This window comes from Orycteropus afer, unplaced genomic scaffold (genome assembly GCF_000298275.1).
Source record: "Orycteropus afer afer isolate SDZICR_OR568_19922 unplaced genomic scaffold, OryAfe1.0 scaffold00094, whole genome shotgun sequence".
Lineage (NCBI taxonomy): Eukaryota > Metazoa > Chordata > Mammalia > Tubulidentata > Orycteropodidae > Orycteropus > Orycteropus afer.
The window spans coordinates 7865570-7889364 of record NW_006921681.1 but is presented as its reverse complement, the minus strand read 5'-3'; the positions used below and the strand labels follow the sequence as shown (position 1 = coordinate 7889364).

The 23795-nt window shown below is 50.0% G+C and overlaps 1 protein-coding gene across 1 annotated transcript; it reads left to right on the top strand.

The window, feature by feature from the left end:
- The first annotated feature begins 198 nt into the window (after positions 1–198).
- On the top strand, positions 199–23438 carry CUNH1orf127 (chromosome unknown C1orf127 homolog). The gene is given in 15 exon segments (XM_007942663.1): positions 199–364; positions 2307–2405; positions 6516–6640; positions 8740–8883; positions 14081–14119; positions 15042–15179; positions 15718–15802; positions 17124–17320; positions 17551–17674; positions 21531–21704; positions 21863–21964; positions 22171–22363; positions 22571–22866; positions 23048–23272; positions 23275–23438. Coding segments are annotated over 15 exon segments (2271 nt in total).
- The last annotated feature ends 357 nt before the right edge of the window (positions 23439–23795 follow it).

Here is a 23795-nt window from a genome sequence, read left to right as displayed (position 1 = left end):
TTTCTTGGAGCTTATTATTTATGTGTTGAGGGAGGGAGGAAACAGATAAGTCAGCAGGTCATCATCACCCCCCACCATCACCACCATCACCACCATCCCTACCTCTACTATCACCATGACCATCACCATGACCACCACCATCACCATGACCACCACCATCACCATCATCACCACCATATCACCAACACTGCCTTCACTATGACCATCATCACTATCATCACCTTCATTGCCACTGTCACCATGATCACCACCATCACCAAGATCACCATCACCATGATCACCACTATCACTGCCTTCACTATCACCATGACCACCATGACCATCATCAACATCATCACCACTATTACCACCATCACTGCCTTCGGTATCACCATCACCATCATCACCACCATCACCATGATCACCACTATCATCATCATCATCACCATGATCACCATGATCACCATCCTGCTATCACCATCTTACTGTCACCACCACTATCATCATCACCATCATTTCTTCCTCACCAGTCATAGCCATTAGGCTCCAGCCATAGCTGTTTATTGGACAAATATTTATAGAGCAGCTACTGTGTGTCAGGCACTGGTCCATGAAAAAGCTTTGGAGATAGAGTGGTGAATAAGACAGACAAAACCTCTGCCCTCCTGAGCTTGTCTTCACTTGTTTTCAACCATGAGCTGATTTTCATTCCAGTGGGAGAAACATATAAAAATCTTATGAACAACTAGATCACATAATTTCCAACAGTGATGTGGGCTATGAAGGAAACAAACACCAGACCAGGGTAGAGAAGGTGGGTGGTCAGGAAGGGCCTCCTGAAGAAGGTGACATTTAAGCTGAGACCTGGAAAATGAAGAAGAAACAGACATGTAAAGATTGGGGAACATTGTTTCAGGCAGTGAGAACAGTATGTGTAGAGGGCCTTACTGGAGAGAAGACCAGCTTGGTTGGAACGTGGTGACAGTAGAGAACAGAGAGATGGGCAGGGTCACACGGGCTGTGGAAGTGTTTGGATTTTACTTCAAGGGCAGTGAAGGGGCCATTGGAGGGCTCGGAGAAGAGATTTACAGAATCTCATTCACATTTTAAGATCCTTCTTGGCTGCTGTATAGAGAATGGGTGTGGGCAGTCACCAGGACATCCCATATTGCCTTTCACCCCTCGGCTGTGCACAGGCTGTGCCCATTACCTGGAATCCACAGCTGAGCTGCCAAATTCTAAGAATGACTGGTTTGCCCCTAGTCCACTTTTATGAGTCAAGTGACATGTAAACAAGTTTCTACCCAGGACCTCTTTCTTTCTTTTAGATGACGCATGGGTACATTTTTTTTTATATAGTGCAGATTCAACCCAGAGCCCCCATTTTCTCCATTAACTTTTTCAGACAATGGGAGGCTGGTACCCAATGATGACCCTGGGGCCTGTCAGGCGTTAGATGTACCACATGTAATTATCACCATTACATTGGATTCACTATTGTTTCAAGTCATGTGTATCCTGATGTTCATTTGATTTCTCTGATATTCAAATTTGTTTGACTATGTGATGTGCTGGAGAACACTGGTGGTGAGTTTAGGCCCCAGGTCCTGCTGTTTCGTGACCATGGACAAGTCCTTTCATCTCTCGGTGACAGAATTTATCATCATGATTAGAACTTATCATAAGAGCTGTCATCTTTAGGCACATGTTTCATGACAGGCACCCTGTATAGACCTTTATAGACATTTGCTTATTCAAGTCTCACTCTGCTCTTTGAAGTAAATCCCACCATCGTCATCACCATCATCACCATCAACATTACCACTTTCACTATCATCATCTTCATCACCATTTTCACCACCACCATCATCACCATCATCATCATCATCATCATCATCAATTACAGGAACATGGAACAGAAGTGGGATTCTCTTCCTATTAAGTCATATTGTTCCCCATCTCCCTCTGTAAAACACAGTGGTTGGATTTTATGATCTCTAGGACCTCACCGCTCAAAGTGTGCTCCCTGAATTGGCTGCATCGGCATCTCCTGGGAGCTTTTTAGAAAGGCCCCACCTTCTGACCTGCTGAATCAGAATCCATATTTTAACAAGACCCGCAGGTGATTTGTCGGCATATTGATGCTGGAGAAGCCCCATCTTCAAGTGCTTCCTGATGCTCTGTGAACTGTGGGATCTCTATGGAGTAAAGAGTCACCCTCAGTTATGACCATGTGACTCCTCCATGCCCTTTTCTAACCATTCCACTGAAGCAGGCCTGGGAGAGAAGTCTTTCCTTCCTTCTCAGTAGTATCTTCTTGTCTGCAGATGAGGTCGAGTGCTTCTCAGACTACATGGCCCTGAGGATCCCAAGGAACCATGTGGAGGGTTTGAGGAAATGGCTGGGCAGAATACTGCACTTGCCAGGTAATGGATAGTCTGGCTGGGCAGGGCCTTAGCCTAGGGAAAGACACCTCCCCACCCCCATCTGCATGCCTTATTCCCTTTGTGTTGCCTTTCTTCTGCTTAGGATATTCTTTCCCGTTGTTCAGGGTTAGTTCTTTCCTGTCACTCAAAACTCTGCTTGAAGGCCAACCACCTCCCCTGAGAGGCCTTCCTGATTCTTTGCCTCAAGTACCCCCATCTGCCACCAGCAACATTCTCGGCCTGTTTCCTTCTGAACACTTATCACTACTTCAAATGACCTTTTATGATTGTTAGCTTATGTGCTTGTCCTCTGCACACTTCCAATAGAAGACAACTCTGTGAGGGCAAGGCCCACTCGTTTTTTTCCTTCTTACTGAATTTTCACAATGGAGAATGTTGTTGTTGTTATGTGCCATCAAGTTGGACCCGACTCATAGCGACCCCTCCTTGGGTTCCCGAGGCAGTATCACTACAGAAGTAGATTGCCCAACCTTCCTTCTGAGGAGTGGCTGGTGGGTTTGAACCATCAGCCTTCTGGATAGCAGTCAAGTGCCTTAGGCACTATGCTACCAGAGCTCCATGGAGAATGTTGCCTGGTATTTAGTAGCTATCCACCAAATATTTGCTGAATCAATGAACAGCCTGGAACCTTAGTAGATGTACCCATCTGCTGCTGACTTGCTCCGAAAGCTAAATCACCCGAGAAAAATGCACAGGAGAAAAAGAGGCAACGCTTACACCCCTGAAATGGGAAACTATTTTATGCTTCATGGGGAAATAAACCAGTTAAAACAAGTTGCTGTCAAGTAGTTTCCAACTCATGGTGACCACATAAGGCTCCATAGGTTCCCCCTCCCCCAATGATTGATTGTTCTGAGTACATACCTCCCTGGTATTATTGTTTACCTTATGCTGTTGTTGTTATGTGCTGTTGAGTCAGACCCGACTCATAGCGACCCCTCCTTGGGTTTCCAAGGCAGTATCACTACAGAAGTAGATTGCCCAACCTTCCTTCTGAGCAGTAGCTGGTGGGTTTGAACTGCCAGCCTTCTGGTTAGCAGTCAAGTGCCTTAGGCACTACGCCACCAGAGCTCCTACGTTTACCTTATAGGCCTGTCATTGTTTGGCTGAAAGTTGAACCATGGGGGTTGAGTTCAGTTCCCAACTTGAAGGGTGTCTAAGGGCTATAGTCCTGGGGCTTCTACCAGTCTTCAGAGTAAGCCTGGTCTTTTTTATGTTTTTGAGTTTTGCTCCACTTTCTTCTCCCACTCTATCCAGGATCTCCTACTATGATCCCCTTCTGAGTGGCCAGCAGTGGCGGCTGGGGCTCCATGGGGTTTTCAGTGGTTGGTTTTTCTAAAGTAGATTGCTAGGCCTTTCTTCTGAGGCACTTAGGTGCATACTTGAACCCTCCAACCTTCAGGCTGGTAGACGAGCGTGTTAACCATTTGCACTACCCAGTCACACCTAAAATAGCAAAATCTAGGGAACAAGGTCCCAGAAACCTTCTATCCATGAACCCACCAACAGAAAAACTGGGAAGAGGGCACCATGAGGTGATTACCTGGAACATTCTGGAAGTGAGCTGTCCAGATTACCCACTTCCTTCTGCATCCTCCATTGTGGGGGCTGCAGAACAGGCTCTTGGGGTTCTGTTCCTCTTTTCCACAGGAAGAGAGACATGGAGTCTTGGGAAACCTTCCAGGGACCTGGCTCACTCTGGAAATTCTTGAAGTACTTTCTGAGAGTGGAGTGGCCTAAATTTGGCCTGGGAGGGTCAGTGACCCAATGCCTGGGAAGCCTCAGGAGGAGTGTTTGTATATTAAAAGGCCACTTTTCGAGGAGAAATGCTGTGGATACATTAAGCTGTCGCCTGTTCTTTGGAGAGCCATTATTAATGGAAAACAATAGATTAATAGTTTTAAAATGCTTGTTCAATAAGTGATTTTTATGGCTCTGGATAGAGCCCATTAAACATTTCTGTGTGTTATTATAAAGAAGTTTTAAGCGTAAAATCATAAAGTCAATAATCAGAGAATTAGTCACAGCGGCCAGCCACAGGCCATTAGTTTTAGGCCCTGTCAGAGACACCTGTGGCTTTGGCGGGTGAGTTTTCATTTCACGCCGCAGCACCAGGTGGGGATGGAGAAACCACGGTGCCTGCTGCCTTCCATAAACTTGAAGGGACAGCAAGCAGGTGTGAGCAGTGGGGTGCCAGGCAAATATTTACAAAGTGTAAACACGAATGCAAAATGAAAATGATCCAGGTCAATTTGCACATCCAGGCAGACATTTTATTTCCCCAGTGAGAGCGTGCCTCTGCTAGGGGCTCGGCCTGATCTCCTACTAAAGATAGACTGGAAGCTGCGTGCTTTTCAAAGAAGGCAGCTCACCCCAGAAGCCCCCACAGAAAGGCTTCCAGAGCCACTTCCTGAAAAAGTGTATTTCCCAGCAAATATACCATAAGAGTCAAGTATTTGAAAAGGCAACTGTGAGCTTTGAAAGATGATTTTTTTTAAATGATAAAAGCAATACATGATAATTATAAAAATAACAAAAATCCAAAGAAGATAAGAAAAACTATCCATGATCCTCTACTCAGAGATATCACTCTTTATTTTGTACTCATTCAACAAATATTTATTGAGAGCCCTCTGTACCATTCCCTGGAGAAGGATACCATGCTTGGTCAACAAAAAAGGCCAAGGCCCTCAACAAGATGGATTGAAACAGTGTTGCAACGATGGGCTCAGGTATAGCACTGTGAAGGTTAGAATATAGATTGTGAAGCTGACACAGAACCAGGCAGTGTTTTGTTCTGTTGTACGTAGGGTCACTATGAGTCAGAGCTGACTCGATGGCACCTAACAACAACATTTCTGTATGCCTGGCCCTGCTTCAGGCACTAGGCAATGAACAAAACAGATAAATGAGCAAAACACCCCTGATCCCACAAAGCAGAAGTTTCGGTGGGGGGAGACAAACAATAAGCATAAAACATAAGTGAATAAGACAGGCAGTCAAGAAAACCAACCAGTTGCCATTGAGTCAGTTCTGACTCATGACAACCTCATATGTGTCAGAGTGGAACTGTGCTCCCCAGGACTTTCAAGAGCTTATTTTTGGCAAGGAGATGGCCAGGCCTTTCTTCTGTGGTGTCTTGGACCTCCAACCTTTTGGTTAGCAGGTGAGCGTGTTAACTGTTTGCCCCACCCAGGTATCCAGGAGAGAGGCTGGAAGGCAGTAAGTGCTACAGAAAAAGAAAACAGGAGAGTGGGATAAAGGGCTGTTAGCAGGGTGTCAGGATGGGCCTCATTGAGAAGATGACACTTAAGCAAAGACCTGAAGGAGGTGAGGGAGTGAGAGAAGAGAGTTCCAGGCAAAGGGCACAACTCGTGTAAAGGCCCTGGGGCAGGAGTGTGCCTGGCATGCTTGACACACAGTTGGGAGGTGAAGAGAAGGGGGAGAGGAGAGGTGAGGGACAAATTGCATGGGACCTTCAAGGTCTTTGACTTTTCCTCTGAGTTAAAAATGGGAAAGTTTGAGCAGAGGAAGGGTGTGATCTGACCTAGTTTTTAACATGATCCTGCTGGCTGCCGTGGGGACAGTAGACAGTAGGAGCGAAGGAGGAAGGTGGGAGACGGGAGAAGAGGCAGCTGCAGAAACCCAGGACAGAGTGGGGAGAACCAGCCAGATTCTGGATAGATTTTGAAGGTAGAACCAACATGTTATTTATACCTTTCTAGACCTTTCCCTATTACTACTATTTCCACCCACTACAGATGAGGAACAAGGAGCTCTGGTGGCACAGTGGGTAAGGTCTTTGGGTGCTAACCAGAAGGTCAATTGTTCAAACCTACCAGCTACACTGTGGGAGGATGATGAAGCAATCTACTTCCGTAAAGATTTACAGCCTTGGAAACCCAATGGGGGTCACTATGAGTTGGAATTGATTCGATAGTAGTGGGTTTGGTTTGGTGATTTCACAGTAAGGAGCTTCTGGGCAGGACAGCCCTTTGGTTTATATCTGGGTGCCTGAGAATTCTGATCTCACCTGGGGAAGTAGCCTAAGAGCATCCCACCCACATTTCCATCCCTTTTCTGTTATAGGGACCTGGAGGACCCCCCATCGCTTGGATCCTTTTCTTGCTAAATGTGGCTACTTCCTGCATCCCAATCCTGATGGTGACTTTGTTTTTCGAGTTCTGTACTCGGCCTGTTTTGTGCAGAAGGAGGTGGGTCTAGGAAACATATTTTGCAGGATTGACTTGAAGGTGTCTCCTGGAACATTTCCATTCTGGGAGACACAGGGAGCTAAGCCTGAGGACAGGTGTTAAGTAAGGAGACGTTGCACCATTATTCCTCTGCAGAAACCTACCCCATGCCTGGCACTGAGCTGAGGGAGACAAGGGGGTAAGAAGACCCAGGCTGTGTCCTCATGGAGCTTTCAGGCATAGACATCAAAAGCTGTGTTAACCCAGCTCAGATGCTGCCTCCTTCAGGCAGTCTTCCTGATAGCCAGTCACTCCTCCTCTGTGCAATGCATCTGCTCCTACCATTGCACCTGCCTCCCTAACTAAAAGTGTACCTGTTCACAAAGCTATCTCCAGACTAGATCTGGAAGATTTGCCTGTATCTGGAGTGCTGGCTTCAGGGCCTGGCACACAGTAGGTGCTCAACAAGTGCTTAACGAAGTGAACAGATGGCACTGTGGAGTTCTGCAGATGCTGAGTTATGGCAGAGCTGGTGCAGTGGAAGCTTCCACACCCTTATTTGCACAGACCCCTTTCGTGTTCACAAGAGCTTCGCCTGACCACCACTTGACAGTTGGCAAACCTTTGCTCCTTTGACCTTCAGGACTGTCTCATAGAAAGGCTTCCTTATTCCCATCTTGCAGATGAGGCAGTTGGGGCTCAGAGGTAAGTGACTAAGCCAAACACACACGGCAAGTGGCCATTCCTGCGACTGGATTCAAGATCAGGTCAGGCTCTTTCTGGTATCACGTGACCCTGTAGAATTTGCAGAAGTCAGATATTTGTATAGTCTGTTTCTTAAAGAGGCCCCCTTCCCCAAATTTCACTAGCTCTAGGCCCCTTACAACCTCATCTCAGGGAAGATTCAGTCAAGAGAAGGTACTTGGGAGCTGGGATCTAAAGGGTGGACCTATGCCAGTCAGAGGGAGATAAGGGGAGCTGATATTTCCTTGGGGAGTTAGGCAGAAAGGAGAGACTCTGATGTTAGCAGGCTGATGGCCCTGGGGCCAGGAGGTTTGGCATCCAGGCACTCTTGCTGCTTTAATCCCACTCCCCAACTCCTACGAGGGTGCAAACTGCCCCATCAAGAAAACCCATGCAGCTGCTATCCAGTGGATTCCAACTCATGGCGACCCCTCATGTGCTGAAATAGAACTGTGCTCCATAGAGTTTTCAATGGCTGAGTTTTCAAAAGTAGATCTCCAGGTCTTTCTTTAGAGGCACCTAGGTGGACTCGAACCCCAGGCTTTTGGTTAGCCATTGAGCACTTCACTGTTTCCACCACCCAGGGACAAACAGCCCCACAGACCCCTCCTAGCTTTCTTCTCCCTCCATTTCCTCTTTGCTTCATTTCCTTTGTCCTTCCTTGTCCAAGCCCAGAGTTCCCTCGAGTGGGATTTTGGCCAGGGGAGAATTTCCAGGAATGATTCTATGCCTCCACTGTCTTCTTCCTCTCTGCCATCACCCCTCCTTTTTGGTACCCCCCCTTCACACACACCTTTTTCAGGCCCCCACTGATCCTTTCTCTGTGGCTGAATGAAGTCAACCCCATGTCCCTTGGGGAACTTGCTGGTTTGACATCTCTGAAGCTCCATGTTGTACACAGCTGAGTTCCAGAAGGAGCATGACTTGACCTTCATTGACTCCAGTTGCAGGAATGGCCACTTGCCATGGGCCTTCTGCTAAGTCACCTCCTCTGAGCTTCAACTGCCTCATCTGTAAAATTGGAATAAGGAAGCCTTCCTGTGAGACAATTGTGAGAGTTGAAGAAACAAATATTTGTCACCTGTCAAGTAGTGTTCAGACGGATCTCAGACTAGACTTGAACATCTTGAAATCTACAAATACCCCCTAACCCCGAAGGTTTCCCTCGTAGGGGTTGAACTGCTAAAACCCAGAAGCCAGACCCTGGTTCTGAGTCCCTGCTGGCCTCCGGCCCTCATCCATAAAGCCCGCTCGGTTTCCAGGCAGTTGGTTAGTGTTAATCACTATTGCTGCGAATAGTCACTGACCTGTAATTGTGGCCTATGAACTGTATTTCCCTCTTTCATTTGCACACATGAATTTTGCCCTATTTCCAGAAAGCAAATTATAGGTTGGAAATCAGAATATTTCAGAAAGGGGTGAGGAGGTTGGAGCAGAGTGACGGCTATGTAATGAAGTGTCCGATGACAACGCTGAGGCTGGGCCAAGTGCACGTCCACTGTGGGCCCACGTTCGTCCAGGTAAGGGGCTCAGAGGGTCTCCTCAGACCATCTCAGGCTGGGCTTCCCTCCAGGCCAAGGCAGGTGGTGGGGCCTCTAAGCCCAGGAGGTCCCAGCAGAGAGGTGGTGGCTAGAGGTGCAGGGCAACATCACCCATCACTCTGGGCAGCTTTCATGGCACTCACGAGGTGCGGGGTGCCACCAAGCTTTCACCTGCAGTACTCCGTTCTCCCCCATGCCCAGGTTTGTGGGAGAGAAAGGGACACGGGCAGGAGGAGGGGTGTCTGAACAACGAGAGGTGAGATGGGATGGCAGGAGCAGGGAGGAAGGCGCTCTGAACGATTGTTCTTGATGTCCCGTTACAGCTCGCACAGGGGACAGCAGAGGTTCCGGATTATCAGCAAAGCTACAAAATTCTGTCCTGTATTCTTGTCTTTCTCTCTGGGTTGGAAAACTCGTTATTTCATATGCTCATTCTTGACTGTGGGTAATGTGAAAGAATTACAGACTTTTCACCCTTAAAGGGACCTCTAATTGAATCAGATACAATGCCTCCATTTTAAAGATTAGGAAGCAGAGGTATCTCCCAAAGCCCAACTGTGAGCGCTTTCACAGCCACGGGGGCTCCTCGAAGTCCAGTTTCTCTCAAGCCTGGGGAGATCCTCTGTGAGCCACAAGGCTTGGTGAGAGGGGGTGCTTGTTATAAACTCAAATGCCTGCAGGGGCTGAGCCCACCTCAGAAATGAATGGGCAACACTGAGGAAGAGATAAAGAATCAGATTCAGGTCTTTCCTTATTCAGCAACCCTTGCACACCATTCTGTACCAGGCACTATTGAAATTGCTGCACTGATTTCGTCTTTGCAGCAGTCCTAAGTGGGTGTCATGGGTTGCCTTTCAGGCCATGCCGACCCATGGCCACCCTGCTCGCGTGTTAGAGGAGGTACTGCTCCACAGAGTTCTCTTGGCTGCAACCTAAACGGAAGCAGATCACCATGTCTCTTCTTCCACAGTACTGCTGGGTGGGTTACTTCTGCCCTCATTTTACAGATAAGCGAACGAGGAGTAGAGAGAGAGTAGGAAGCTTGCCTGAGGTCCCCCAGCTGCAGAGGTGGGCTTTGATCCAGCAGAGGGCAGGGCTGTGGTAAGCTGGAGCCTCCATGTCCCCCAAACCCCAAATCCTCCAGAGGGGCACCACCCCGCATTTCTGGTGTCATTTTGCCAGGTTTTCCAACTTTTCAAAGAAACTAGGAATCTGTAATTGTGTGTAGAATCTCCTGATTTAAAAAAGTTTACTTATTTATTATTATTATTTTTTAAACATTGTGTGGCCCAAACAAAACACAGTGGGGTGAATTTGGCCTGAGCGATGCCAGTTTGAAACTTTTGCTGGAGAATACGGGGACAGTAGGACTAAGGGAGAAGACAAGAGGGAGAGGGGCAAGGGAGAGAAGAAGAAAGAAGGAAAGAAAGGGGGAGATTGGAGTGAAGACTGTTAATGACAACTACCATTCACTCAATAAGCACTTATTAACCACCTACTATATGTCAGGCCACTAGAATAGGGCATTATGTTTGGCAAAGTGGAGGGTCAGTGAAAACCAGGGAAACCCTCCCAGAGATGGATCAGCTTAGCGGTGGCAACAATGGGCTCAAACATAGGAACATGTGTGAGGATGGTGCAGGACCAGGCAATGCTTCATTCTGTTATACATAAGGCTGCCATAAGTTGGAGCCAACTCAAGGCAACTAACAACAAGAGTGCTGGTTCAGTGGTAGAATTCTCACCTTCCACGTGGGAGATCCAGATTTGATTCCCAGCCAATGCACCTCATGTGCAGCCACCACTCATTGATCAGAGGCTTGGGTGCTGATATGATGCTAAAACCAGTGGTGCTTTCAGACTAACCAAGGAGAAAGGTCTGGCAGTCTACTCCCAAAAACCAGGCAATGAAAACATGACAGATCGCAGTGGCCCAATCAGCAACCAACCATGAGGTTGGCTCAGACTGGGCAGCACTTCATTCGGTTGTGCACGGGGTCACTGTGAGTTGGGGGTTCTTCTCTGGTGGCGTAGTGGTTAAAGCATTTGGCTGCTAACCAAAAGGCCAGTGGGTTTGAACCCACCAGCCACTTTGTGAGAGAAAGATGAGAATCTGCTTCCATAAAGATTCACAGCCTTGGAAACCCTATGGAGCAGTTCTGCTTTGTGAGCTATGAGTTGGAACGGACTAGGTGGCAGTGGGTTTGGGTTTTTTTTTTTTTTTTTGGTAACAACAATACAACATGTAAGACACTGTCATGGTGTCAAAAGAACAAATTTGACTATGACAACATAGCCTCTTGCCCCCAGAAAGAGCTTACAGTTTGATTCTCATCTGGTCTGAATTTAAAAACTAGTGTGTGTGTCTGGGGCGGGGGTAAACCAAACCCAAACCCAAATCCACTGCCATTGAGTCAGCTCTGACTCAGCAACCCTATAGGACAGTGTAGAATTTCCCATAGGGTTCCTGAGGCTGTAAATCTTTACAGAAGGAGATTGCCTCATCTTTCTACCACAGAGCGGCTGGTGGTTTTGAACCATGGGCCTCTGGAGCCACAAAACACTGCCATCTTGGACAGCTAGGCAGACCTCTCTGAAACTCATTTGCCACCCAACCTAATGAGCGGGGGTGAATACACAGGGCTTTCTCTGCTCACCTGCTTTCCCAGTGGCACACAGTGGCCATGCCAACCCTGGTGTTGGTTGTCCTAAGAATTGCAGGGCCCCCCATCCCAGAATTCCACCAGGAAATGGGCTTGACATGTCAGGGCGGGTCATTTTTCCTTCTGCACTGGGCCTGTAATTCTGGGAGCTGCCACCAGGGGGCCGATGTTGCGGGTGTCCGGCGTCTCTCCGCCAAGTTGCTGAGAAAAGCGAGACTGGCTCAGTCCCAACTCGCCCTGCTTTGCAGCCTGAACTCCCGAATCCCCATCACCCTTCGCCAACTGAGGTGTCTGAGCAGTGCGACAGCCCAGTTTGTAGAACGAAGATGCAGTACGCGACAAAAGCCGGGTCTCCGCTGTCCCCTCCCTACATCCTCTCCCTCACCCAAAACCTCATCGAATTGACTGATTCATTCCTGGTGACTTCTGCAGCCGCTGCTTCCGTGGCTGCACCTTGAACTTGCATTAAGTTTTAATTAAAGTCGTTTCCCCGGCCTTGCCCTTGGCTAAATGCAGCTGTGGGCACAGGGCACATAGATATTTAATACTCTGCTTCTCCCCGCTGATGGCGCAGGGTGCCCAAGGGTGTACCCGAGCCGTGCCCTGCACGCAGCCATCCGCGCTCGCTTAAGTATGCCCATAGGCCCCGAGCGGGAGGCCAGCAATAACTATTCATTGCCCTGGGTTAAGTGTGCCCAGGGGCACCCATAAACTCAATGCAGTGATTAGCGATTGCTCCCAGCGCAGGCGGCCGGAGGTCCTGCGGAATGTCCGCGGGCCCTAAATATAGCCTCCTCCAGCCTCGTCAGCTAGGCCTTAAAGGGCGCAGCCGGATCGAGGCGCTCATCATCCAGCCTGCTCTGCCTTCTTTTTAGCACAACTGTTTCCCTCGGTCTGCAAGGCCAGCCTGCAAGCCTGTTCCCCTGTAGGTCGCAGAGGACGCGACTGGGATATAGGAACGGAGGGACAAGGCTTTGGAGGTTGATAGGGGCACGGTGAATCATCTCCTTCCCTTCAGGCAACTGCAGCATCCATCCCCATTCGGTCCTCTTCCCTCCCAAGTGAAGGAGGCAAGTGCAGTGACAGGGAAACTCTAGGGACTCACCCAGGGCTCCCTCTCCTGGTGAAGGGCGGGCAGAACTGCAGACACGGGAGTCTTAGCTGTTGGGGGAGGGGGTCCTCCTTGCAGTAAGGCGAGAGCCCCTCTCAGCCTGTGTGGAGGAGAGGAGTCAGGGACCTTGGGGGTTGCCAAAGCGATCTGTTCCTCTCTGGCCTTAGTTTCTTCTCCTTGTACAGTGAGGGGCTGGCAAATGATCTCTGAGCGGCTCTCTGCTGGTCTGGGACTCTTTCCTTGCCCAGCTCTGAAGCAAAGGCAAGGGGAGCCTGAAGAAAGCTGGAAGAATTGAGAGACAGGCTGGGGCTGGTGGAGGGGGCCTGCTGGCTGCAGCGGGAGCTGGAGGAAAGTCTCTGGAATGGGGAGAAGGGTGCCACCTTCAGGGGTCACTGCCAGAGTGTTGTGTGGGAGAGTGACCAACTGTCCCAGTGTGCCCTGGACTGTGGCGGTTTGGAGGCCCATGGGTGGTGCAAGAGGAGCCCTGGTGGTACAGTGGTTAAAGCTCTCGGCTGTCAACCTAAGGGTTAGCGGTTTGAACCAATCAGCAGCTCCATGGGAGAAAGATGTGGCAGTCTGTTTCCGTAAGGATTTACAGCCTTGGAAACCCTATAAGACAGTTCTACTCTGCCCTATGGGGTCGCTATGAGTCGGAATTGACTCGATGGCAGTGGGGTTTTTTGGGTTGTGCAAATGGTTAATGCACTTGGGTGCTAAACGAAAGGTTGAGGTTCAAGTCCACCCAGAGGCACCTCAGAAGAAAGGCCTGGTGATCTACTTCCAAAAAGTCAGCCACTGAGATCCTGTGGAGCATGGTTCGACTCTGGCACTGTATGGGCCCGTCCTGAGTCGGGGTCTGCCTGATGTCAACTGGCTTTAGCATTGAAAGGCCTGCATCTGGGGAACCCCTCAGTCTCAGACAAACTGGGGTAGTTGATCACCCCAAGGGTGGTGCTATTTGTTGAGAGTACCCACTTCATAGAAGCCCTCTCAACCAATGCTTGCTAGACCCAAGACAGAAGGCAAAAGGGCAAGGAAGAAAAGCAGATGGAGAGGGGCCTGGGAAAGCAGCCTCAATGGCAAGTGGGCCCGGAGCAGCAGCCCCATCTGTAGGCATAGCCTCTCTTGGCCACACCAGCTGTGCCTGGGACCCCAGCTGCCCCCTCAGACTGGCCCCGGGCCACAGCTGAGGCGGCGACATTTCCCTGGGTCTGTTGACACTCGCGTCCCAGAACATAAATGATTTTCTTGTCTTAATGAGCAAACAACCCGACTGGCACCTCTCGCGCGCCAGCCTCCTGCTGGGGTAATTGCCAGCTCTTATGTGCTTAGGCAGAAATGTTTACTCACTCACCTTTCTTACCGCTCACCAGGGAGATGTTGCCTCCTCTTTGTTCTGCAGGTCTCACGGCCACTGCCCCTGGGAAGCTCCAGTGGAAGGGTAGGTTGGCAGACAAACTTTCCAGAAGGTGGCAACCTATTCTTGTAGGCCTGATGCTCAGGGGCGCTAAGAGGCAGAGTGTTTCCATTCTCCTGCCCTCCTTTGGAGAGTGTCGGTGGATGGTGCCAACTTTTTTAGGCAGGTGTTTTGGCAGTAGTGGTGTGAGGCCGCCTGGCACCTTCCAGGTAGAGATCTGAGGCGACTGAGAGGAACCCTGAGAAGGAGACCCCAGCTTTGGGTGACAGGCTGGGCTGAATGCCTCAGAGGTTCTTCCCACCCAGACACTCTGTGCTGCGTCTCTAGTGATGGGGGAGCTCACTCTTGTGCCAGGCCACTGGTTCCCATACGAAACTTACCTTTTGCTGGTCCTACACCTGTTCTCTGTAGCCTCCCAGAAGAAGCCAGCCCCTTCTCAGTTTCTCTGCCCTTTAGATATTTGAACTCAGTGAGCATGCTCTTCCTCAAGTCCTCTTCTGAGTTCCTCCTGAGATAGGTGCTGGGGACCCCTCACTGCCCTTCTCCCACCATTCAGGCACTCACCTTTATTTGAAGCCCTGATGACCAATGTCCTACTAAAGCGTAGCAAATGCAAGTGAGGACAGGACTCCAGGGTTGCCTGGCTTGGGCCAAGTACCAGTTGACTTGTTAGCATTGCTGTTGGGGTAATGGTTCATTCTTTCTTTCTGCCATATTGTACACCTACTCTGTGCCAAGCCTTCCTGCAAGAGATCTGCTCCCCAAAATACAAGGAGTAGATGGTCCAGTTTGCTTTCTTTCCTACCTGCCCTGTCTCCTGGCCCTGCCCATCCTCCCGAAGGTCTTGTCACCTTCCTGAGTGTCCTCTCAAGTGTCCCTGTTCCTCACTCCCAGTGACTGGGTCTCTGTGGCCAGATGATTTCTGAGTGCACTCCTGTTTCTCCAGACCCCGTGGCTGGTGTCCCTTCGAGGGGAGCTGGTGGCCTCCCTGGAAGATGCCAGCCTGATAGGATTGTACGTGGACATCAATACCACCACCATCACCATTCAAAGCCCAAGGCCAGAGCTTCTTCAGAGGTGGGAGGTCAGTAGTGGACAGCAGGCCCTGCCAGGTAAGGGCCTCTGAGGTCGAGCGCCCAGGCGTGGGTGGAAGCAGCAGTGAGGCCCTGAAGAATACTTTGCTGCACCGCCGGTGCCGATTCAAATGTCCACCTGTGAGGCTGGACAGATTTAGGCAGGCGGCTTCGAAAATTGGGCCCCATTAGTGTAAAGTGCTCTGCTAGGCAGATGAGGGGCTTCTGCAATCATGTATTCCGCTCGTACTGATCATAGTGGCAGGAGCGTAATTACCATCTCCTTAAATAGCCCAAAGTTGCCATGTAAGAGAAGATGGCTCACATGACATTTGCTCTGAGCTCTCTTCCTGCTAAAAATATCCAGGCAAAATAATATTTCTTGGTTGCAGCGGAGCAGCGGTCCCTGGTCTGGGCTCCGAAACACTCTAGGGGTTAGTCCAGGGACCGGCCTGAAGGTGGGAAGTGGTGGGGAGCAGGGGCTCTGCCGAGGGTTCCTCTGGAAGGAGCAGTGTTGGAGGTCACAGGGGGTTACTTGTGCCTTGGCAGGTGCTGAACACCTCCACGGAGCTCCTGTCACTCTGGCTGGTCAGCGGCTACTTGGCCTATTCTTTAGAAGTCACTTGCCCACCGGGTAAGACCCAGGAGCGCCCCTAGTGTCCACCTTTTCTGGTTTCGTCACTCTCTCCTCTGGGTACCTTATTCTCATGAGTCCCACCCTACCTCCCCTCTGCTTAGCCCCACCCATGGCTGGGCATTTCAGAAATGCCTGGAACAGAGTTTGCTCTTGCTGAAGAGGGTGAAGGTGTGGTGGAGGGGGTAGGATGTGCAGTGCGAATGAATGTAGAATCATCAACGAGGGCCTCTCAAACTGGGATCTCTGAGCTCCTAGGAGATCCTGAGATGGGATCCAGGGGGTCTGAGAACCCTGGGAAATGTCCACAAGGTGGGAGAGGCTCTATTGCCTTTATCAGACTTTCCAGAGCTCTGGGGGAGCTCTGGTAGCGTAGTGCCTAAGGCACTTGACTGCTAACCAGAAGGCTGGCAGTTCAAATCCACCAGCCACTCCTCGGAAGGAAGATGGGGCAATCTACTCCGTAGTGATACTGCCTCGGAAACCCAAGGAGGGGTCGCTATGAGTCAGGTCCGACTCGACGGCACATAACAACAACAGCCAGGGCTCTGGGGTTCCACAGTGCCCCGATCCTGACCATACATATTATAATAATTTTGTTTAACCTGGGATGTCACCATCACTGTGTGTTTTATGTAATGTGGAGTGGCTGAGAACCTCGAAGACCACTTCCTACATCCAGGGAATTACAATTCTGAAGAACTCAGCATGCAAAATTAGGTGGAGCAGTCTTCATCCTGTGTGTGCAGATCAGAGATGACTAAGAGTTCACATTTGTATAGAATTTTATTATGAAATGAGTTTCACAGTCATGGCCTTGGTGAGTTTAGGGCATTGGGGATGGCCTCACCAAGCCCCCAGACATCTCTCCTCCTGTTCATGATGTTTGAAATCCCTGTATTTGGAGACAGATGCTTTCATTTAGCAACTGCAGAGCTGGCTTAAAAGGCCCCTTGAGAGAGCTGACACAACTAAATTCTTGCTAAAGTGTAAACAGCTGATATGAGCTGTATTTCTTAAAAGCAGCTTTGGTAATGGAAGGGGCACCAGGCTAGGTCACCAAGACTGAAGACAGTCTTGGAAGAGACATTTTGGCAGCTTCTCAGGGCAGCATCCCTCCTGGCATTGGCTTCCTTATTGGCCTTTGCAAATGGCAAGATCATTTGGTATTTGTGGATGGCTTTTATCTTCTTAGTACACCCAAGTTCCAACATAGGACACCAAGGAATCTCATGTCACTGACTTGTGCTAACCACAGGCGTGGCCCATGGCTAAGGTCCTGTGCATGTGTTCAGGATGTGTGTATATTTCCCCATTCCAGTGTCATCCAAGCCCGAGTTGGAGGTCTTCATTCACATCCCCAGGCAGAGACTGGGTCTGGTCAGAAGAGGTTCCCACGTCAAGGAAAGCCTGAGCCTACAGTTCCTCCGAGTTCATCAATCCAGCACATTCACATTCACTGAAAGCCAAGATTTTGTGGTGATCAGCATCCCGGCAGCTGAGGTGCTTCAGGTGCAGGTCAGTGTCCTGGTGGCATCTGCTGTCCTGTCTCTCCTGAGTTCCCTTCTTCGTCGGGCCACTGATACCATGTGAAGTCAGAAACAGGGAGACAGATCTGTGGGGCTGTCTGAACATGGACCTTGGCTTTGTTTGCCTCTGAGACTGGGCCTTCTTGCCAAGATGGCTCCTTGGGCACAGAATACACCTGGTCACATGTAAATACTCCTTCATTGCCCCCACCCCCCCAGCAATGCCAGGAAGGCCAAGGAGTCCCAGGAACACAAGCTTTCTATAGAATAGACCTCAGCCTGGGATTTGTAGAGATGGCTGCCCCAGTCCTGTGGACAGTGGAGAACTTCTTTCCGTGTGTGGGTAAGTGAAACACTACGGGGGTATGCCTGCTTTTAGCAGCCACATGCTGCATGAACCCCTTTTCCTTGGACTTGTGGTTCTTCCTCCTGTGATAAGGCTTCCCTTCCTGGGCCTGACAAAGCCCACACCCAACCAAATGAATAATGGCGTCAGACACACTGGGTGAAACTGGGGTGGCATGGGAACTAAGGAAGGACATTGTCACTGACTCTGGAGTGAGACTGCTGGGCAGGGGAAAATCAACTTTTGAGCCAGCTACAGGACCTCAGTGGTTCACTTAACTTTGTTGAGGTTCAGTTTTTTCCTCTGCTAAATGGGCATGCAGTACCTGCCTCATTGGGCTGTTATGAGGAGTGGATAAGAATGGGAGTAAAAGACTTAGAAGAGGGCCTGGCCCAAGATGAGTGATTTCCATTTTGACCCACCCAGAGATCTCTGTGTGGTCCCCAGTTCTTCAGGTCGAGCTCCTTGGCAAAGAGCCCTACATGATGCAATTTATTTTTTCAACTCAAAAGGAACCTTCTTCTAAACGTGGTGTGTGTCCTGTGTGCCAAGACGCTGGATTCGTGTCTTGAAAGGGGCTGTGGGGGCTATGTCCTTGGTGAAAGCACAGCTACCAGACAACCTGGTATTCACACATGCAAAACCACCAGGAGCAAAACCCACTGAAATACAGCATAAGGAAATACACATAATTCACAAATGATGTCGATCACTTTCATCTTATAATTCCTAACTGTCTTCAATAGAAGACAGACGCGAGGGAGATTTAACTCAGATGTTAATAGCGAAAGAATGCCCCGTTACCAGGATATGATGTTTCGGTTTTAAAGATTAAAAGGGGGACTGCCTACCACATCTAGCCCCAAATTCAGAATTAGAAACAAAGGAAAAGGCGGCATGGGGGAGGGTAGTGAGTTCTAACATTCTGCTAAAAATGGAAATGTATCTTGAAATTTTTTTTTTTTACACATTTTGGCTGTTTTTATTTGAAATTTCCTGCAGCGATGACATGGATTTTGGAAAGGGAGGGCTCGGATTTTATCCAACAAATATTCACTAGGCGCTTACTAGGTGAGGCCCTGGAGGGAGCAGAGGCCACCAGATTTGGTCCTTACTCTCTGGCAGCGTCCAGTGTGGAAGAAGAGATGAGAAGTGTCCCGAGAATGAAGATGGAAGGCAGGCAGGCGTGGGGGAGACACCAAAGAGCTGATGATCTTTGTCCTGGGCTTTGAAGAGGGAGTAGGTTCTTGGTGGGGAGATGGTGAATAAAATACAAAAATAGCTCAGCAACTGCAATGAAAAAACATTTTAGGGAGTTTTTTTTTTTGGCCTCTCTGGAAAGATTTATATGGGGAAAGAATGTTCTCTCCCTCATTTTATTAATTTAATATCAGCAGCCACAATGAATCTCTCTTCTCCCTGGTTCCCAGCACACCTTCCCTGCAACTCCCCTGCAGCTTCTAGAACTTTCCATTCTTGTTATAGTTATTGGTGCAGGGTCTTGTTACTCCCTCTGGTCTGTGAACTCCTTGAGGTCAGAACCTTTGTCTTACTCCGCTATTGATTCTTCCCAGGCCTTATCACGCTGCCATGCCCAGGGCGGTGCTTGTTTGACTGAATATTCACTAGGAATTTTAAACACATATTTTAGGCAAAGAACACTTTTTTTGTGTAAATATATGACTGGTAAATTGGTATGGTAATATGCAGGATTGCCTTGGCTCCCTGGGATTACGGATTTTTTTTAATAGGCTCATTCTACCCCTCTACCTGCCAACAAAGTGGTTAGAACCTCCAAGACAAATTCTGCTTATTTAAGATCGTACATGTTAAGAACAGTGAAGAAAATGAAATGTCCAGCTTGGAGAAAAGAAGCCAAGGGGGTGGTTTAGCCAAGGAGTCCTTGGGTGGTGTGAACCACTGCCACACTTGACGGCTAATCCAAAGGTTGGAGGTTTGAGTGCACTCTGGGTTTTTTTTCTTTTTTCTTTTTTTGGAGTTGGAGGTACCTCAGAAGAAAGGGCTGATGACCCACTGAAAAATCAGCCATTGAAAGCCCTGTGAATGCAGCTCTGCTGTGACACACATGGGGGTACCGTGAGTCAGAACTGACCCCAACAACTGGTACTGCGTTAGCTATGAAGAAAATGACAACCAAACTCACTGCCATCGAGTTGGATTCCAACTCAGTGACCTCCATTGGGTTTCTAAGGCTGTAAATCTTTACAGAAGCAGAGCAGCTGGTGGATTCAAACCACCCACCTTCTAGTTAGCAGCCAAATGCCTTGACCACTATACTACCAAAGCTCCTTGGGTTAACTATTGCTGTTTCACATTTTAAAGCAGGGCCCACAGATGGAAATGCCTCTAGGGATCAGGCAAAAAACAAAAACAAAAACAAAAAAAAAAAAAAAAACTCATTGCCATTGAGTCAGATTCGACTCATAGTGATTCCTCCTTGGGTTTCTAAGGTGGTATCTCTTTGGCAGTAGATTGCCCAGTCTTCCTTCCAAGGAGTGGCTGGTGGGTTTGCACTGCCAGAATTCTGGTTAGCAGTCAAGTGCCTTAGGCACTACGCTACTGGAGCTCCCTAGGGATCAGGCAAGAAATGTAAATGAATGAGGCAACCTGATGATAAGAAAACCCAGTGCCCAAGTGTAGTCTGATAGACAGCAGCAATGCTTGGGTTCTGGAGCAGACAGGGGGAGTGGGGACTTTGGCGAGCCAGAAGCCTCCAGACCCCTGGAAAGGGAGCAGCAACTTCCTCCAAACCAGCTGCCCTGGAGTTAACTCTGATTCATGGCAACCCCACACACGTCAGAGCAGAACCCTGCTCCACAGGGTCTCTCTTCTTTCCTTTTTGAACATTTAATCCATAGGGTTTTCAATGGCAGGTTTTTCAGAAGTAGATTTCTGGGTCTTTCCTCCAAAGCATCCCTGGGTGGACTTGAACCTCTGACCTTTGGGTTAGCAGCTGACCGCATTAACCATTTGCTCTACCCAAGGACTCCATCCCTTCCTTAGCTGGAGCCAACGCCTGCCTTGCAGGGAGGCAGGCTCTGTGGCCAAATCTGGTTTACCACAAGAAGCTGGAAACCTGGTTTGCTGGATAGAAAAGCTCCTAATTTAAAAAAAAAAATTGTAAATTAATTTTAAAAATACTTAAAAACACTGTGCAGGCCAAACCAAACATATCGAAGGGCTGTCTTTGAGCTGGGGGCCAGAACCTGCAAGCTCAAATCCAGGAGTTCTCAGTCAGGGGTGTTTTTGTCCCTTAGGGGTCATTTGGCAATATCTGGAGACCTTTCTGGTTGTCATGACAGGGGCGATGGTACTGGCGTTTGGTGGGTTGAGGCCTGGGATGCTGCTGCGTACAATGCACGTGACACCTCTTCCACACACAGCAAAGAATGACCTGACCCAGAAGGTCGATAGTGCCAAGGTTGAGTCTAACTTGAAGGGGCCAGGTGGTGAGCACTGCACAGGTCTGTGTGAGCCCCAGGGCTGGGCCAATGGATCAAAGTAAATATTGGCTCAAAGAGAAAACTGGCTAGTGGCATTTGATCAGGGGCAAGGATACCAGCCAGATACTCTTTGCAGAAAACTTGAAGTTCTGGGATTCAAAAGAAACTCTTGGTGCCCAGCTATTCTCATAAAGGACTCCAGGTCATGAAATCCAGCTTGTGAAGACAGTTCTTAACCCAGCACTTGAACCTGACCTTTGAAGCCCACCTGTCCCGTGTGTTAAGAGGCCACAGATGGTTCCCACAGAAGGGTGTGGGAGGATTTTGCTTCCTTGGGAAGAAGGCTGACCTTAGCCTTCCTTAGAGGGGGGTTGTTTCCTTTCTGGCAGGTTCGGGGACAGAGTTGCCTGCCTCAGCTACCATGCCGAGGACCGTTCCCTCCTCCCTGTCCCCAGGACCAGAGACGCTTCCAGTGGGTATGCCATCTGCTGCCTCCTCCCTGCTCCAAACTTCAGGGTCAGCTGCCGCAGGGGGCCTTGGGGGAGAGCTTTCTCAAGCTTTGGGTACCAGCTTTCTGACTGTCTGCATGATACAAATCCCTCTCTGTATCCTCCAACTATGGTTTCCTCTAAAGTGACCAGCCCCCACCCCTTTCAACTCCATTTCTCCCAAAGAGAGTCCACCCTGACCCCTGGCCATGACACCTCCTCCTCAAATTAAGAATGTTCCCCAGAGAAAGTCGGGGACCCCAAGAGCCCCCACCTGAAGGCACCCCCTGCCGGATGTCCTGCCTCCTCCACAGCTTCCCAGTACTCTGAGAGCAGTGAGAGGAGGAAGGAGGCCTAGCAGCTGTGCACACAGAGGGAGGAAAAACCCAGGCATCCCCCAGGGGTCCAAGGTGGTATCCACTGGGCCAGGCTGGAGAATCAGCTCCCAAGGGCCCTTCTCTGGACCTTGATCCTCAGGGCATGGGGTGCCACATGCTTGCTTTTGATGCTTTCCTCTCTCTCCACTGTTGTCTTGCTGAAGAAGGGGCTTGGACCACACCTGCAGATGGACAGACCTCTGGGAAGAAGCTGGACATCCACTGTCTCCGATCACCTCTGGGTGATGCAGGCTCGGAGGGGCCAGACCTCCGAGTGGAAGCAGGGCTCCCTGGACACTCCCTGCTTTCAGCCACACCCTCCTCAGAATCGACAGGAGCTGTCCAGGCCAGCTCCAGGTCCTCACAGCTAGTCCCCCCAGCCTCCATGGCTCTGGCCATGCATTTGTCCTCAGAAGTCACCCCTCCTCAACTGCTGCTCTGGAGGTTTGAACACTCTCAAGTGTCAGTCTCAGGACCCTCTGTCACCCTAATTGAGAGTCTTGGAACTATAAGACCTGAGCTGGGCCTTGCCCAGCCAACAAGAAGCCCCCTTGTGCTGGGAAGGTGGTCAAGGGAGGATGTGGCTGCAACAGAGCCCATCCCAAGGGAGCCTGACCAGACCAGTGAGGAATTCCAGCCATTGATGAGGCCCTCGATGACCAGCCCAGCTGAAAAGCCATCAAGTTCCCACCACTCCTCCAGGGGGCCCCAGGAAACATCCTCCACAGCGGAGGCCACAAGGCCTCCCCAGAAGGGGCCTGACTCCATCCAGGAGAGAGCCAGAGAGCACCTGGACCTATCGTCCCCAGAACCCCATCAGGACACAGAAGGGCTGGGACTCACCACCCTGCTGGCAGGGGGTGCCCCATTCACACCCAAACAGTGATTACATCCAAGCCAGACCCCAATGCCTGTCCGGGGGGTCTCAGGACCCAAGCCCCCTAGAAGGCACAGAGTGGATCCAACAGAACCTCTGCCCACCCCCCTTTTTGTTGAGTGGCTGCCAGTGGACCACAGCCACCTGACAACTCCTCTGAGAAGTCCTGTGGCCTCCACCTCGAAGAAACTGGCAACCTAATTCACAGGAGGGTCAGGAATGCCAGACTCAGCCCCCAGCCAGGCTGTGGAGTCAGTGTGTGTGGGGGGAAGTCACACACACATCCAGCCCTTGGTCTCTGCAAATGTAGAGCTTGTGGGCCCCCACAGAGACATCCTCCCCTAGCCTCGTGGAGCTCGGACACCCATCCCCTGCAGGCCAGGGGTCCTCGCCCAGCAGCAGCCAGTGGAGCCCATGTTGGCAGCCAACCCTGAAAGTCAGTCCCCCGTACCTCAGAGCATCACTGAGGGGTTTTCTGAGTGTTCCCCCTTGCCAGGCCTCCGAGGAGACCCAGAGCTAAGTCCTGGGGGTTCTCCAGGGGATGGCGAGTGCTAAGGTGTGGGGTGGGTAGTGTTTGGGCCTCCCAGGGGGAGCAGGATCATCCGTCTAAGCTTCTCCTGCCAACCCAGCTGTGTTTCCTTGCTTCCTTGCTCCCGGCTGTGGTCAGAGGTCAATCAGGGTGCAAGGTGCCAGCTCTGCAGCCAGGCTGCTGGGGTTCAAGCCCCTTCACCCATCAGTTCTGTGACTTTGGGGACATAACTCACCTCTCCGTCCCTCAGGTTCCCAATTAGTCAAGTGAGGGGGACAATAGTTCCTCCTTGATGGGACTTTGGAGGGTAAGTGAGATAATGGCCACAAAGCTTTCAGCGAAGGGGCCCATCCTCATGTTGCTATTGCCACTGGCCGCTCCCA